At 41.4% G+C, this 17,049-nt stretch overlaps 1 protein-coding gene across 2 annotated transcripts in view; it reads right to left on the reverse strand.

Moving 5' to 3' along the window:
- The window catches only part of LOC109040564 (uncharacterized), a 33,107-nt gene extending 27,792 nt beyond the window's left edge, over positions 1 to 5,315 (reverse strand). The window contains exons 1-2 of one of the 2 annotated variants that reach the window (XM_072305591.1): positions 5,116 to 5,315; positions 2,894 to 3,092 (exon numbers count right to left, since the gene is read on the reverse strand). In XM_072305591.1, coding sequence (XP_072161692.1) covers positions 2,894 to 3,014 — 121 coding nt within the window. In that variant the 5' untranslated portion in view covers positions 3,015 to 3,092; positions 5,116 to 5,315. Of the gene's footprint in view, positions 1 to 2,893; positions 3,093 to 5,037 lie in introns of both variants that reach the window. The other variant, XM_019056539.2, reaches the window with a different exon arrangement.
- Positions 5,316 to 17,049: the final 11,734 nt, after the last annotated feature.

Raw genomic sequence — 17,049 nt, forward strand, 5'->3', positions numbered from 1 at the left:
CATTATTTTAGCCCTTTGCTTTTTAATTCATTAATTTATATCAATGAAGTTTCATACGATTATATGTGGCCAATGTGAATAAATATCGGGGGAAAATGTACGTAAAATGAGGGAGGGGGGGATAGTGATCGGAACTGCTTGATTTATAAATGCGGATGAAGAATTAAAAATAAAATGTTACGTGATCATGCGGAAAATAAAAAGTCGAGGATCGAACCCGGGACATCACTATCATGGAACCAGTACGTGTGCAGTAGGGCTCCGGACTCCGCTGAAACCTTCAGGCCGATAAAGCGGTACTAGAGGCTGCTTCAGTGTTGCCACGCGCCGCACGACCAAATCACACGCCGAAAACGCAACTTTTGGGAATTTTTTACGCCCTTCCTATTGCGCATTCGGGAAAACGGCTCAAATTGACCTCTAGAATTGGTCCATAGAGTCTGTAAAAAAAAATTCAGCCCAATCGGAGGCGGCAGGTCCGTAAGTTCCCCTTGTAAGACTCACACCATAAGATAATTTGCTTTCAAAAAGATGTTTGATGAAATTTTTAAAAGTGAGAGGATCAATAGGATTGCATTTTGCAAAAAGGAACCACTATCATTGCAATGTTGCTAAGATTGTGCAACTTCTTTTGTCTTGGAGGAAAAACCTGATTATCCATTAATCGATAATGCTCTTAAATACTTCTGGGAGGCTATAATACATTATAATATGCTGGTTTTAAATTTGTGGATTTATGGACAGTTTATTTTTTTTTATTTCATTTTTTAGCCACAGACTATTATATTGTGACACCTCCAAGTGTCATGAGGAGGTAATGGGGTAGTTGCATGAAATTGTTTTAATTCAATTTACAAAAGTTTGAGGTCTACTGAGTATTGAGGTCTTTTTTAAAAGAATTTCCAGTCACCGGAACTTTGAGAAAAAGCTCCTCAAAGTCAAAAGCCATTTGAAACGGGTCTAGGACTTCGTAACATCACATGGTATGCACCTTGGTTCACCTTATGTCGAATACGTGTAAATGTGGTCTTTTTAAAAACTTGTGAAAAATCGATTTTTGGATCTGGACTTGATTTCTTTGCGTCAATTAAAATTTCAGAATTTGGTTAATAATTTTAAGACAATTTTGAAAGCTCTCCATCATGATTTCTTCGTGAAACAGGGGGTTGAAATAAAGCTTTTCGCGAATCTGCCGCTGCCAAAGCCGTGCGGTCCGTCGGATTAGGGTGCGCCCGGACTGCTTCGGCAGTGTTCATGCGTCGTGGCCAATCAGAGCTCGAGTCGGGCTCACTTGACGCCGGTGGCACTGGTGACCAAAAATCACAACACCATAACGTAGACTTGTTCTTATCACTTTTCTAATCTCAACTAGTGCTGTGTTTGAGCTTATGTCATATCTGTGACTCCAGTTTATCCAGTAAGCCAATTTCTAGGGTTTGATTCTTCTAGTGAGACTGTGAGAGAGAAAAAGGGGACCCCCTTCGCAAAGGTTTAATATTTTTTTAAAAAGTTTTTACTGCACTTTAAAGTGTAAAAATGTGACGTTTGTGACCAAGAAAAATTAAACATGATTGGAGTAGCATCTATAAATAATATAATAAGGACTGATAAAGGAACCTTGATGCTCATACTTGTTTTATTTTACTTACATATAGTGCATGCAGAGGTGATAGGAGCCGAAGCTTTTCGAACGTCTAGCGCTCATCATCAGGGGCTAGTGCATACAGAGTAACAGCAAAAGAGGAAAATAACAAACAACAAGCACTGATAAACTACATCATGCACAAAATTGAATTAGCTCAAACAGTAAATAGCAAAAGTTTGAAGCTGCACAGGTAAGAAAGGAGAGAGCACGTTGACAAGTGATTAGAGCTGTTAACGTACTGCATGAAGAAACTATTTAGGAGCATAACAAGATAGAACAGAGGTGAACAGGAAATGAACCTATGGGTAGTTAGTGTGATTGCTCACAGGGAGCGGCAGTTATCAATCAATACATTGGAACAAGTGTCTATATCTAGTTGCACAGTAACAAATTTATGAACTTTCTATGAGTCTCCTTTCTTACCTGTACAGCTTCAAACTTATGCTATTTACTGTTTGAGCTAATTCAATTATGTGCATGATGTAGTTTATTAGTGCTTGTTGTTTGTTATTTTGCTCTTCCGCTGTTACTATGCATGCACTAGCCCCTGATGATAAACGCTAGATGTTCGAAAAGCTTCGGCTCCTATCACCTCTGCATGTACTAGATGTAAGTGAAATAAAACAAGTATGAGCATCAAGGTTCCTTTATTACTCCTTATTATATTACCAAGAAAAATGTCCTTATTTTCTTCTACATTAATAAATACCATTCCCATTGCAAACTTGCAATATCTCTCTACCTTTTGAGACCTTTATTGCTTAAACCTATTGATTTTAAAAATCATCACAAAAACTCTATTATTTTTAGACAACGACTTCATCATTTTATGCAAGAACTTCATGACTTGCTTCGAAAGTTCAGGCTCTATTCTGTTCCATTCTCCTGAAGACTTACGAGGAGAAATAAGTGGCCTTGAAAACTACTGAGAACACTTGAGTCATTTTTCAGTAAAAGGGCGTACGAGACTTCCAGTGCTGCAAAGATTGTGCAACATAGTTCTTTAGTTGTAAGCAACTTATCTGACAGCTCAGCTATGAATTTTTTCCTGAATCTGCTTCAAGTATTTCTTCACTATGGTAAGGAAGTGAGTCGACTGCGAATGAATTTCACTGCCGCAAATGCTAGAAAAAATTGCAAAATCTTAGCAGCCAGCAGCGGCCTCAAGCGCCTTTTTACTAAAACGTCCTCAATTTTTTACTCAGACTACGAAACAGACAGAGAGCAGAAATTTCAAAAGTGACTTACTGCCGTCCCCGCTTGCTGCATCGAGGTAAATATCAGCACTCGAGATAGCTAAACTGTATTCATTCAGGTCTGTTGAGTCTAATTCTTGAGCAATGAGACACGAAGTGCCTGCTTCGGCCATTTAGACACCAGTGCTGCCAACCAGAGCTCGCCTCACCTTTGCAACTATTGCAGCAAAGCCAAGAAGACTTGAGCAATTCTGTAATCATAATAGTTAGGTCATTAAAATAAATTTTGACGATAGAAGGCTGTCCTTGTGCTCAGGTTGCGCAGGGCTCAAGGCTGCCTCACACAACTTTGCAAACACTGTTGCTCAAGATATAGATATTCTTGGAGTGATTACACTACAACCATGAAAGAGTCAGAATTGTAGTTTCAATCGTTTTGAGATGTATACTTAGTTTCCTTCAAAAAGCATGACGCTTGATGTCGAAGACTTACTTAAATGATTTATCAAGGTCTCTGACGTGGTCAAACTGGCGCATAGTGGATCGAGTCAATAGGAGAGGTCGGACAAAATTTGGAAACTATTAAACGCTTATAACTCTATTCATAGAAAACTGTGAGATCTTTAAAGTGGTTCCATTGGTTTTCTTGTGAAATTTTCTTTCAGAAACACCCCTTAAAATTTAAAAAAGACAAATTAAACATCAAAATGTGCAGTTTACGTAAGAAATTTTATGTCCCACCTCTCTTATTGGCTTGATCTCCTGTGTGGCTTGCGAAATGACACATTGATAAAGTGTGAAATCTTAGCAGATTCTTAGTTTATAGCCTACAGCATAAGAAGACAATGGCCCCTGCGTGTGGGCCTCTACAGAATCATTGTTTGCAAAACAAAGAAAATTGGCAGAATTTAGAGAAATGAAAGGAGGATCCATTAGGGGGAAAAACCTAGCATTTGATGCAGAAATTAATGGCTGTATTGAATGCAAGGTTTCTATCTAAAACAAATCTTACTTTTGTTTCTCTAAATTTTGCTATTTTCTTCGCTTAGAATGATTCTATAGACTCATGCGCAGGGGCGCATGTCTTCTTTTGAGATAAAATTAAGAAATTGTCAAGATTTTTTCACCTAGTCGATGAAATGTGTCACACGCCAGTTCAACCTTGCTGGAGCGGACTCATCGGATGTTGAAACAAATGTCGATCTCTGATTACTTCCAGATCAGCACCACTCAACAGGTCACATGCAGTCAGATGGCACCACTGATGGCTGTAAACAATACTTGACTTTTGTCTCAACGTACGATGAATCCACTCTTGATATGTACAGTGACAAGTCACATTAAAATGGCCGTTAGAGCGGGTGCATCATATGTTGAGACAAAAGTAAAGTATTGTTTAGGTCACCACTCATCATTAGTGCCATCTAACTGCATGTATTAACCTGTTGAGTGGTGCTGATTCAGCGGTAATCAGAGATTGACATTTGTCTCAACCAGAGACAAGAGACCCTCCACTGGCCTCTTGGCGACAGGTGGAAGCTATTACTTTTGGGGTTTCAACAATTCCTCATGGACAATTACTAGGGAGCAACACTCATCACCCTAGTTTCGGCTATTGACTTACCTACATGGTCGATGATGAGCTTCGGATCACATCATGAGACAAACAAGTTTCTCAAGCGTCAGCCATTTTCGGCTTGTTTGCACAACGGCACTGCCAACACATTGTTGAACATCAACCATGTAGGTAGGTAAGTCAACAGTAGAATGCTGAAGTCTTGAAAGTAAAAGCTTCCACAATGGCCAAGATACTAGTGGAGGGTCTTTCGCCTCTGGTCTCAACATACAATGCGTCCGCTGCTCTAACTGAGGTGCCATAACTCAGCCAGCAAGATAAGTTAATCAAAATGGCCATCAACCACATCTTAGCATTTGATCAATGCACTCACACTGACATAGTAGGTAATAGGGTAGATGGATTCAAAAGTTGACTTTGAGGTCTGTCAGAGATCGTAATACAAAGAAAAAACTTCAGTTAATGTCGAAAGAGGATGCTCAGGTTTGCTAGGTATACTGACGACATTGACTGAAAGGACGGTCCCTGAGTTCCTCGATTCGTTGAGAGATGGATGCTCACTGTAAAGAATGAGTGAGTGAGCTATCGAGTTAAAGTTATGAGGTGGAATTAAAACTTACAATGAGACATTACATCGAAAGATATCTGACTCAGCTAACTTCATCTTGAGGATGAGAGTGGAAGTAGGCATAGCATACCTAGTGACCATACAAGATAAGATTGGTGATTAAAGGGGCGAAACGGTTGGAAGTAACATTTCACATTTAGAAAACTTAAGTTCATGAGCTACACAAAAAGTTATTAGGTCTGAATCTGAAAGTAAACTTCGATTACGGAGAAAATCACAAAGACCACTTCCTAGTGGGACGTGCGCCATTTTGTTTACTAGTGATGGCGCATTCCTATCGATCTTCGATAGGATCGATAGGATCGAAGAATCGATTCTTTCACGTTGATCTTACGCGTGGCTCCGCTGTTTTCGATGTACCGATATGAGTGGCAAGAAAAACGTTTCTAGAGGTGTGGGGCCATTTTAGCGCCGCGGGCGAGAAGCCGATCGCGACTGCTCGGCGCACTATGGCCCAGGGACTGATTTAACGGAACTTTATTCGAAAATGCAATGCACCGTTTTAAAAGTAACGGAACCAATGATTTTTGGGTCGCTGATTTCATTGTACTTCTTACTTTAACAAAATATTAACATCCTGACCGAGAAACTCTCTACGGAGAGTGAAATTGGCATATGCACATTTTTCCGAACCTTTTGTGTAAAACCTTTCCCGGACTCAGAGTCTGTATAAAGTACATTTTATAATATTTTCGGTGTGTGATACATCGATTTCTTATGTATTTTGACTTGCTAAACTTAATTTTTTTTTTTATTATTATTATTTATTGAGCACATCTATGTAATACATATTTAGCACTATTAACTTACGAGTATATAACATAAATATCTTAGTATCCTGTGATTTTTCCTATCACCCCTCATTTTCCCGGCAAAGTCGATTTTCCTCGGAGAACGAGCTTTTTTGGTATTTTTGCGACGATTTTCCTTTTCTGAGGAGTTTTAGAAATTTTCCGAGATCCTCTTTAGTTCTATTCTGATGTCTTAAGAACCATCGAACCCGAGTTTGACCTCTACTAACCTCTGACAAAGCCTCGCTGTCCTTAGAACCCATCAACTTTTAAAGCGATACATTGCATTTCCGAATAAAGTTCCGTTAAATCCAGTCCGTGGACCACAGTGCGCCGAGCAGTTGCGGTGGGCAAGATCCTTCTCCGCGCCAAGCAGCCGCAATCGGCTCCTCGCCGCAGACATTTTTCTCCACCACCCCCACTCATAGCTCGCCCCGCCGTTCCAATGGCACCCGATAATTATTTGCCGTCTACTTTTATGTATTGTTTCCCACATTCTTAGCCATAATTGGACGTATTTCTGTCAAACGGAACTAAGCGCCAATTTGAGTTCCTTTTGAGGAATTTAGAATGCCGGATAGCGCGTTCTGTCAAACGGAACTAAGCGCCATGGAAAAGCATTGCGAGTACCTATGGAACGAATGAGCCCGACGCCCGGTTCCGCCGCCAATCCAAGCCCCCCTCTACCTTCCTCCCGCGATGGCGCTTAGTTCCGTTCGACAGAAATACGTCCAATTTATTAATTATTTCAAATGATTTTAGGGTGTTCGGCGAACACAGCGAAACTATGGATGCCGCGCCACTGGGAAGCAGTTCTACCGCGGCAAGATCCTTGGACCATTCCATCCTTGGCGGATCCATCCGCCTTATGGCGGAGGGGAGGATTTTTTACTTTTTTCATTTCTCCTCCAGATATTCGAAATATTCACGATCAGGGACGGTCCTTAGACATTTTCCTCTAAAGCCAACGGTTTAAAAGAAAAATGAGAAAAAAGGTCACTGATAGTAAAAAGTTTTGCCTTTCGGCCTCAGAAATTATTTTAATTAGAGCAAAGACAGGAACAATATATTTTTGCTGGAATTATATGTTTGCTAAGTAAAAGTATTGATGTCAATATTATCTGTCGATTTGCGGCGAGAAAGTCCAATTTTTCATATTTTTCACAGGTTTGTGAAATTTCATGAAATTTTTCCTGAAGGACCCCGCACACCTCTTATGGAAAGCTGCACCACGAGGAATTGCCTTCTGACTTATATCATTGGATTCTCCTCAGGATGCTGATCAAAAGTTATAATTGCGCCAACTTTCTACGATGCACCGTTTTCGCAAAAAAGCTAGGTAAGTGAAGATTCAATTATTCGGCGACTATGAATAAAAAAGAACAAAGCATTTACAGGCCCGGTGTAAATAAGGAAAAAACGTACCTAGCGCGTGTCCGTCTTCTTATCTGTACCTGCCGACTCTAGGGTCTATCCCCCTCCTCCCACTCTCGATGCGTCCGTTTGACGCTCGTTTTCCTGTTCATATGCTCCTCACGAAATTGGCGGTGTTGCCAATTTATTTTTTTAAAACCATCATTAATGAATGTATTTGTGCTAAAGTGAACTACTTACATGCATAGCTAAATCAGTGGCGTGGCGTGAATTGCGATATATCGATTGATATGTAATTTAAACCTATGGTAAAGAATCGATTATTAAGGTGTTCGCTGCGAACACCCTGTTTATCGATCCTTTTCCATTCGTTTAAATGGCGTAAAAATCGATAAATCGCAAAGCACGATATGTTGCTTCCTAGATCAGTATCGGTGCCTCGAAGAATTGAAGGCCTCTCCTCCTTCAATCCTTCAAAAAGCTCTATCACAACCGCTAAATTAATGTAAACGAAAATGAAACTAAAAATTATTAGTGAAACCAGGCAACGTTGGATGTCGATCACTGATCAACGATTCAGAGACATGGGGAAGAGGTGAATAGAGCCAAGATCCATCCATATAGGTCAGTCATTCCCGAAACCCAAATGAGAATCTTCTGCGCATGACGTCAGCATTACTGCCGCGAAAACCAGAAATGTCGGAAACAATGCTTTTCTTATGGGAGAGAACAAATTTTTCTTAATGAATCATTTAAATTTCTTACTTTTAAATTCTTTGAAGCTTTCTGAGTGTCGAAAGGAACGTTTAGAAATTAGCGTCAAGGGTTTCAATTCAGCTGAATTTGCGTTTTTATATTTTTAAATGATTTTTGAAGTCAGCGATGTAACAAGCCATCTAGAAGTATAGATTCGCGTGTAAAAATGGCTGATGCAGAGTAAACTGTAAAAATGAAAGAACACAAATTCGGCAAAATCGAAACCCTGAATGCTAATGTCTAAACGTTCTTTTCGACACACAGAAAGTTTCAAAGGATTTAAAAGTAAGAAATTTAAATGATTCATTAAGAAAAATTTGCTCTCTCCCATAAGAAAAGCATTGTTTCCGACTTTTCTGGTTTTCGCGGCAGTAATGCTGACGTCACGAGCCAATGGAAAGGGGCTTACCCCGAGCGGGGAAATCTGCGCAATGACTGACCTGATCTTGAATAGAGCGGTAGAGAGAGAGGAACTGATTTGGATGGTCGAGGAAAACGGCGTGCGGAATCCGAGATAAGACTGCCGGTCGTTGCGGGAGTTCCCCTGATTTGTTCACTCGAGTGCTGAAATGAGGAATCTTTCTGGCTTTTTATCGCCAAATAATTGAATCTTCACTTAGCTTTTTTGCGAAAACGGTGCATCGTAGAAAGTTGGCGCAATTATAACTTTTGATCAGCATCCTGAGGAGAATCCAATGATATAAGTCAGAAGGCAATTCCTCGTGGTGCAGCTTCCCATAAGAGGTGTGCGGGGTCCTTTCCAATCTTTCGTATTTTTCATTTCACGCTTACGCCAGGCTAGGCGCGGGCGGAGCGTGCCATCCATGCCAGCACCGCGAGGGGAAGTCTGAGCTGGAGAAATTCTACGTGCGCTTCCCCATTATCTCACTATCGATTAATCGATAATTTGACGATTTCCGACTTAGCGTCAATGCGATAAATCCTGAATCCATAGATGGAGGGCTCATGATTCGACTACCCGCTCACCGCTTGCTCAGAAAATTGTCGGAACCTAATTGAGAGTTTTGGGCTGGCTGGAGGAATCACCCGAGGCCACCGACGCGCAACTTGGGCACCTTCCCCGGAGGGACCGGACTGACTACGAAAATGACATAAAACCCCGCTAATGCGCTAGGGTTTTTAAAGGTGCGCTTAGCCTTTAGGTTGAACTGAAGATCTAAAGTCATGAAACAGCAAGAATCTCAATCAAATAATTTAAATAAATTATTTAATTGATGCAAATGAAGAAGAGGCGCGGAGCGCACTCTGGTGGTGGCGCTTTGAACTAAGCCCCGTCCCGTGCCGCGGCAGACCCGGCGCCGCCGGCGGGCGGTGGCTGCGGGGCCACCCTTCTCTCTCCCTTCCCTTTCTCCTGCTGTGTAACCCCCCCCCCCCCCGCGCGCCGGTACCTCTCCGCTCTCGTCTACCCCTTCATCGTTGCATCCTTGTTCCTGATCACTGAACGTAGCAGGCAGCCCGCTGAGCTCGCCCCGCCCATCCCCCCTCGCTCTCATCCAGTTCGGTTCGGTACTTCGGTAGCCGGTGCCGACTTCGCTCCGCGTCACAAGATTTTCTCTCACCCCGCGCCGCATGCCGCGCCCGATAATTATTTGCGGTCTTCTACTCTGTATTGTTTCTCACATTCTTGGCCATCATTTATTAATTGTTTCGAAATACTTAAGGGTTTTTTTGGTTCAAACGGCGTTCTTCCCTAGTACGGCAGATATTACTTAGCACATTTTCCTACCTATTTAATCAAATCAGTGAGAGTTACTTTCCTCCTCTTGAATGTTGTAATTTCTAGCTTGAGCACTTACTCCACTCAGTATCTACTTGCAGTATTTTATAGTTATCCAGATTTTCTACCTCTTACGGCATTTCGGTTGGGTCCTATCCAATAAACCTTGAAATTGTTTCCAAATATGGAGCAAATGATCAAAGTGCGCGAAAACAAGAAAATTTAAAAACTCTTTTTATTTTCTTTTAGAGGCATAAGAAAAGTTCAGCAGATTTTTTAAAAAAATGTCAGTGTTTATTAAAAATAAACTTGCATATCACAGGAGAACCAAGCTTCACAATAACCCTGATCAAAGCTAAGACGTGTTTATTTCAGACAACATTTTTATACATAATACTTCGTTAGGGAAGAGGTAAAAATGGAATAGCATTAACTTGACATTCGAACGTCAAAGTATAGGTATTTGGGGGGAGGGGGGGGGGGGTTATCAGAGAGGCATAATGCGTCCTCATAATGTACTATTTAAGTCTCCCTAATTGCTGAAGATCTAAGCAACAATAATTACTTACTTTGGAATACCAAGCAGAAACGTTACATACGAACTGAACAGAGGCGGAGGGAAAGGGGAATTTCTCAGAGGTCTCACCTATCTTCAATCCATGATCACGACAAAACCAGTATCCAATAGGTATTTTTGTACCTACCGACGAACACTTTAATTTGCGCTCACATCAACATGTCGTTGAATTATTAAACTAATTCCTCACAACAAATAGAAATTATAACACTGCCAGGTTTCAAATAAAAGGCATACTTCTGGTTGATAAGTGTCCACATAAACTACCACTGCGTGTGAGATGTTCCAGCTTTAATTTCATGGAAGTAGGAGCCGCGTATGGGAACCAAGGGAACGCGTACGGGAAGGCGTAGCAGGTACCGAAGAAAGGAGTGTCAGTGTAGTGTTGAACTCAGCGAAGGGTTCGGCCTTGTCTCCACGGGACGTTTTCATGGGATTTGTCCCAAGTTCGAATCGCAGGAATGAAACTTCTGGGATTTTTCTCAGTTACCGTCTCCACGGGACGAGGCTCATGGTCCTGCGACTAGTTGGCGCGGGAAGATAAATTAGATAGGTAAAGTCGAGTATTTAACCGTCATTAAAATAATAAGTGCACTCAATTGACAATTAGACACATATTTTAACTAAACAAACAGGAACAATGGAGTATTCAACAAAATATCGCACAATCCGTTTACACTTCTTCTTCCTCCCTCGGTGGGTCCTAGGAGTAAAAGGACCATACTTGGTATTGGGAAAAATATTGATAAACTCAATATTTTTCCCAACTTCGTAAGTGGGATTTTTCCCTGGGACAAATCTCGTGAAAAGGCCCGTGGAGACAAGACCGAACGCAGAAGAAAAACGGGGTAAAAAAATACTAATGCGTGATCAATTTTCAAGGACAATTCTGTAATTTCTCCTACAATTTTAAATAGATTAAAACGCGTAATATCCGAAATCTAAGCTCAGATTCGGATTCCTCGTGAAAAATCGATGCGATTTCATGTATCATATGTTAGCATAACATGAAGGATAGAGGTTTAACGACGCGTTTAGATCAAGACCAATCCGTCGTACTAACCCCTTCAAACTACGCCGCCGCGCCGGTCGCCCGAGATGCAACCGAACGGGGAGGCGCCGCCGGCCGGCGCTGACTAGAGTACCTTTATAGCGAGAGTATGGACAGATCGCTTGATGGAGGGCTTAGGGCCCAAAAGTGCAGCCACCCTTCTGAGCAACTTCTACCACACAAAATTGCACTGCCAGCCTACAGAGTTCAATTCTAACCAAGATGGCCAAGAATGTACATAAATGAGCGTTCTTTTGCAAAAATAAGTAAATTTATGCTAAAAGTAAGCCAAATACATGCTTTATAAACGGCGGTTCGTAACAATTGTATTTAAAAATCGCTCTGGACATTCGAAATTCATAGGTTGGCTGCATTTCTGGGCCCTAACTTCATTCACGGAGGCATCGGTGAAGGCCTGATGGATTTTCGGAGTTTCACATCTGTCCATACTCTCGCTATACAGGTACTCTAGCGCTGACAAGCGTTCGGTTTCGTCCCGAGGCATTCCTGAGCACTACCCATGTTGCCACGTTGCATTCATATGCTCGAATCAGTATGCCTACGTTACGTGTCTTTCCTTCACGCTATGCTCGGGTATGATACATGAAATTGCATCGATTTTCAACGAGCTCGTTCCTAGGAATCCGAATCTGAGCTTCGATTTTGAGTATCACGCGTTTTAAATCAAAATCTGTCAAAATTCAAAAAATTCAAAATTCGAAAATCCGAAATGACTGAAGTGGCTTAAAATGCTATCTCGGCATGAGGAGCGCTGAGTCATAATGTGTTTTTGTTCCTGTGCTTAAATCGATTGATAACATTTTTAATAATGGACGCAAGAAATAGCTGACCAGGAAACTTAATTAATCATGAAGTGTGAGTACTTACGTTTTAATTTTTGATAGTTTCCTTTGAAATTTTAAGTTTGAATGCTGCCATGACCAGGGATTGATAGTACGTAAAAATGCATTCAAAGGCGCAATGACCGAGTTTCATTATCTGAGCCCTGGTTCACCATTTTTGTGTATTGTAATATGCTACCTATTAATACAATGGCCATTGATGATGAATGAGATATTTGTTATTTGTTGAATTCACGGTCTGCATGCTACTTCTATGCACACACTGGGTCTGACCATGAAAGAAATAGACTATAGTCTATTTCTTCATGGTCTGACCCTCAAACTGCACATGTTTTGGAGGGAAAATTTTCCATGTTTCGTACAACCTTCTTTTGCTTCTCAGCCAATTTTTTCAGCAATTTTTGTTTCGTTTGTGTGAACAAAAGTAAGGTCAAAAATGAATTCTACGATCAAAAATCCCCAAGGATACAGAATTTTAACACGAAATGCCCACAAGAACGAGTAAAATTTATCTTTGAGTGACTATTTATATTTCTACGGAAAGTTTGAAAGAACGCGTAAAATTGTGTATTTGCGTCATTTTATTGAAAAAAGTAAGGTCAAAAATGAATTCTACGATCAAAATAAAAAATAAATCAAACACTGATCAAAATAAATTCTTCGTCTCCGCGCATCTTTCTCACTTGCATCAATTAAATGATTTATTTAAATTATTTAATTGAGATTCTTGCTGTATCATGACTTTAGATCTTCAGTTCAACCTAAAGGCTAAGCGCACCCTCAAAAACCCTAGCGCATTAGCGGGTGTTTTATGTCATTTCCGTATTGTCAGTCCGGTTCATCCGGGGGAGGTGCCCAAGTTGAGCGCCGCGCCGCTGGCCTCGGGTGATTCTCCCAGCTCGGCCGCCGGGCAGCAATTCAGCTCCGACCGTTTTCTGTGCAGACGGTGAGCGAGTAATCGAACCACGGGATCTCCGTTCACCATGCCCGCTTCTCTCGATCCGGCGATAGATCGATTATCGATAATGTATCGACTGTCGATAGCGTCGGGAAGATCATGTTGGCTGACTTCTAAGCTGCGGGTATGAAGGGCCGTTTGTAAAAAAAGTGTCAACTTCTTCCGGAGAGAGAGAAAGACTGGAGAGAGAGAAGAGGGCTGGGGAGAGGGGGTGAGAGGGCAGGGAGAGGAAAAATTGGCAGAGAGAGAAAAACAGTTAGTAGAGAGAGAAAAAAATTAGCGAGAGAAAGATGAATTTTTCATGGCGAAAATAATTTCTCCGCGGAAAATAATTTTACCCGAAGTTGAATTGCTGTTCTAATGTCCAGGATTGAGGTTATACCCTCAACGGTGCCATCGGTTGCACCGGTCGATTTGCTCCGTTGCCACATGGATAAGGATATTCAATTTTATACTTCGGTTCGGATAGTTCCAGTCCACTCAGTCCAGGCTCATCCATTCCCACCATTCCATTCTTCCATCATTATTATTTCACTTCTTGAGGAAAATAAAATTTACAAAGCAGTAGTAAAGCCAGTAGGGAAAAGAAAATAATTTTAAATAAGAAATTTACTCCCGATAATACGAAAAGCTGTGGTCAGTGGTTTGATTTGTTGGTACACACCGTGCTTGCTTGCCGTGCCGTGCTTGAGAACAAGTCTAAGTCTGTTCTGTTCTGTTCTGTGTATAGGTAGCACGTGTAGCTCACAATCAGTACATACCAATTACATACCAAGCATGTGCCAAGCACCAAGCCCGCCAAGACAAGACTGTCAGACACTTCCAAGTACTACCAACATAACATCCATTTGTAAATAATATCCATGTGGCAACGGAGCAAATCGGCCGGTGCAACCGATGGCACCGTTGAGGGTATAACCTCAATCCTGAACATTAGAACAGCAATTCAACCTCGGGTGAAATTATTTTCCGCGGAGAAATTATTTTCGCCATGAATAATTCATCTCTCTCTCGCTAATTTTTTTCTCTCTCTACTATCTATTTTTCTCTCTCTGCCAATTTTTCCTCTCCCTGCCCTCTCACCCCCTCTCCCCAGCCATCTTCTCTCTCTCCAGTCTTTCTCTCTCTCCGGAAGAAGTTGACACTTTTTTTACAAACGGCCCTTCATACTGCGGGGACTTCTCGAATCCGCTGCCTTCAGTTGCCGCCTTTGGTTGCCGCCCGAGCCTCTCCCCTCCCTCGCGGAGCCCGCGTGGCACGCTTCGCTTGCGCTTGGCGCTCGGGCTCCGCCCCTCTCCCTTCTCCCTTTTCCTCGGCCTCGCCCACCTTTCCTTGTTTTTCTCGCGCCCGCCGCCTGGTCTCCGCCTCGTTCCCCACTCCCCATTCCTTGGCCTCGCCTTCTTTGTATTGTCTCTCTTCCCTCGATCGCCATCCTGGCCGCGCGCAAGCACGGCGAGACAGGGAAACGCACTGTCCAGCCCTTCCACTCAGGATTTTTGGTTTTGTAATTTTTTTGTAATAAACTGATAGTAAATTTTACGTCTTCTTTGATAAGTCCTGTGACATTTTCCTCAAAAGTCGGCGGTTTAAAAGAAAAATGAGAAAAAAAGGTCACTGATCATAAGAAGTTTTGCCTCGGCCGTTTTCAAATTCCATATTTTCGGCCTCAGATATTACTTTTTCGAAAATTTTGTGAAATGATCTGATAGAAAATTTTTCTCTAAAATTGCCAGTTTCAAGGGGAAATGAGAAAAAAAGGATCACTGATCGTAAGAATTTTTGCCGCGGCCTTTTTAAAAACCCATTTTTCGGTCACAGGAATTTTTTTTTTTTTTTTTTTTTTTTTTTTTTTTTTTTTTTTTTTTTACGAATTTTTTGATACTGATAATAGGAAATGTTGGGCTCTTTCGGATGAGTCTGGTTCATTCTCGTTTAAGTCGAACAATTTTGGAGTTACAAGTACAAGCAATAAATTAACGCGAAAATGCGTTCCCCATAAAGGCAGCTAGCGGCAGCGTAGTGGAGCCCCGCTAGAATCGCGCGGCGCGAAGCGCTCGGACTCGGAACGTACCGCTCTCCCCGCCCGCCTTGATTCCGCCGCTGAGCAGTGGCTCGGCTCTCCGCGCATCAGCCCATCGCAAGCGATTCTCCAGAGATCAAGGATCAAGAGGCAGCACGCTCCGCAATCATCCACTCTGCCGCTTTTCTACTTTTGTGACTCTCTATGTATATCTGTCTCTCTCTCTCTCTCTTTCTTATTTTCATGCATTTTACTTCCTTCCGCCTTTTTCAATAATATTTACCAAAATTTAAAACATAATGTAGGTAATATGTGTGATTTTCTTCTTTCTTCTGAAATCTTTGGGCAAGCTGCCCTCTGCTTATCCGGACTACACGCCACTGTTCTGATACTAAAAGTTTGAAAATAACCTCCAATCATGTGTCATCATCGTTTGTGTCATTATATATTAACATAAGTTTGGCCATAAATGAATTTTTCGATCAGAATACCATTAGTTTGCACAGTTTCAACACGAAATGTCTACCAGGACGTCAATTTATCGGTGAGTACCTTTTCTTTTTACCCCTGAGATCATGTGTTTGTGTCAACAAATCAACAAAAGTAAGGACAAAAATGAATTCTACGATCAACATTCCCCTAGGATTACGAGTTTCAACACGAAATGCCCACAAGAACGAGCAAACTTTATATTTGAGCAGCTATATATGTTTCTACGGAAAGTTTGAAAGAACGCGTAAAATTGTGTATTTGCGTTATTAAATTAAGAAAAGTAAGGTCAAAAATGAACTCTACGATTAAAATAACGTTAGAATACTTTTGTTTAGCACGAAATCCCCCGAAACGAGTGGAATAGCCGAGACAAATAGGTATTGGTAAGTATAAGGCAAATGACCGTGGCCGGATAAATTACCTATGCCTCGGCTCGAGCGGGTGAGAGAACCGTCAGTGAGCCGAGGCGGTTTTTTGGACAAATTTTGTGAATGATCGAATATCGCTATGTCCCCGTTAGAAGCTATGGTAATGAATCGATAGTTCGATATTCGAATAGTCGAGTATTTCGATATTCGTCCACCTGTAGCCGTTGCCTGTAGCGCGAAATTCAACATGGCGGCCATCATCGTAATCATTTACTTCAGCAATTTTTTTAATTATAGAAGTGCTTTTGGGGATGTAAGCTCCTGAGTAATGTCACTATTTCAAATTTTAAATGATGGAAGCTGACTTGCTTGTTTGACATTGTTAGGAGCGCTGCGAGTCTTCATGCGTTTTCGTTCCTGTGCTAAAGCCGATTGATACAATTTTTAATAATGGACGCAAGAGCAAGAAATAGCTGAATAGGAAACTTATTCGTAAAGTGTGAGTACTTTCGTTTTAATTTTTGATTGATCGTTTCCTTTAAAATTTTAATTTTGAATGCTGCCCTTACCAGGGATTGATAGTAGGTAAACAAAACGAAGCATTCAAGGCGCAATGACCAGTTTCATACTGAGCCCTGGTTCACCATTTTGTGTATTACACTATAATATCGACGGTGAAACTACCAAACCACGTATCTCGGTTTGCGACGTCGCAGACTTCCTGTCATACTTTATTTTTTAAATGAAAAGCTACTTAACGTCCAGTCTTGAAAATTTCCGTGATTTTTCCTCTTCGTGCGGAGAAAATTCTGTGAAAATTTCAAGGAATGATATTGATTTGGTCTACTTCAAAAAAATAAAATGTGAGCGGAGATTTTTAAACACCGCAAACGAGATACGTGGTTTGGTAGTTTCACCGTCGATATATCAATACTATGGCCATTGCAAATGAATGAGATATTTTTTATTCGTTGAATTCACGGTATACATGCTACCTCTATGCACACTGGGTCTGG

This window comes from Bemisia tabaci, chromosome 10 (assembly GCF_918797505.1).
Source record: "Bemisia tabaci chromosome 10, PGI_BMITA_v3".
In the NCBI taxonomy this organism is placed as follows: Eukaryota; Metazoa; Arthropoda; class Insecta; order Hemiptera; family Aleyrodidae; genus Bemisia; species Bemisia tabaci.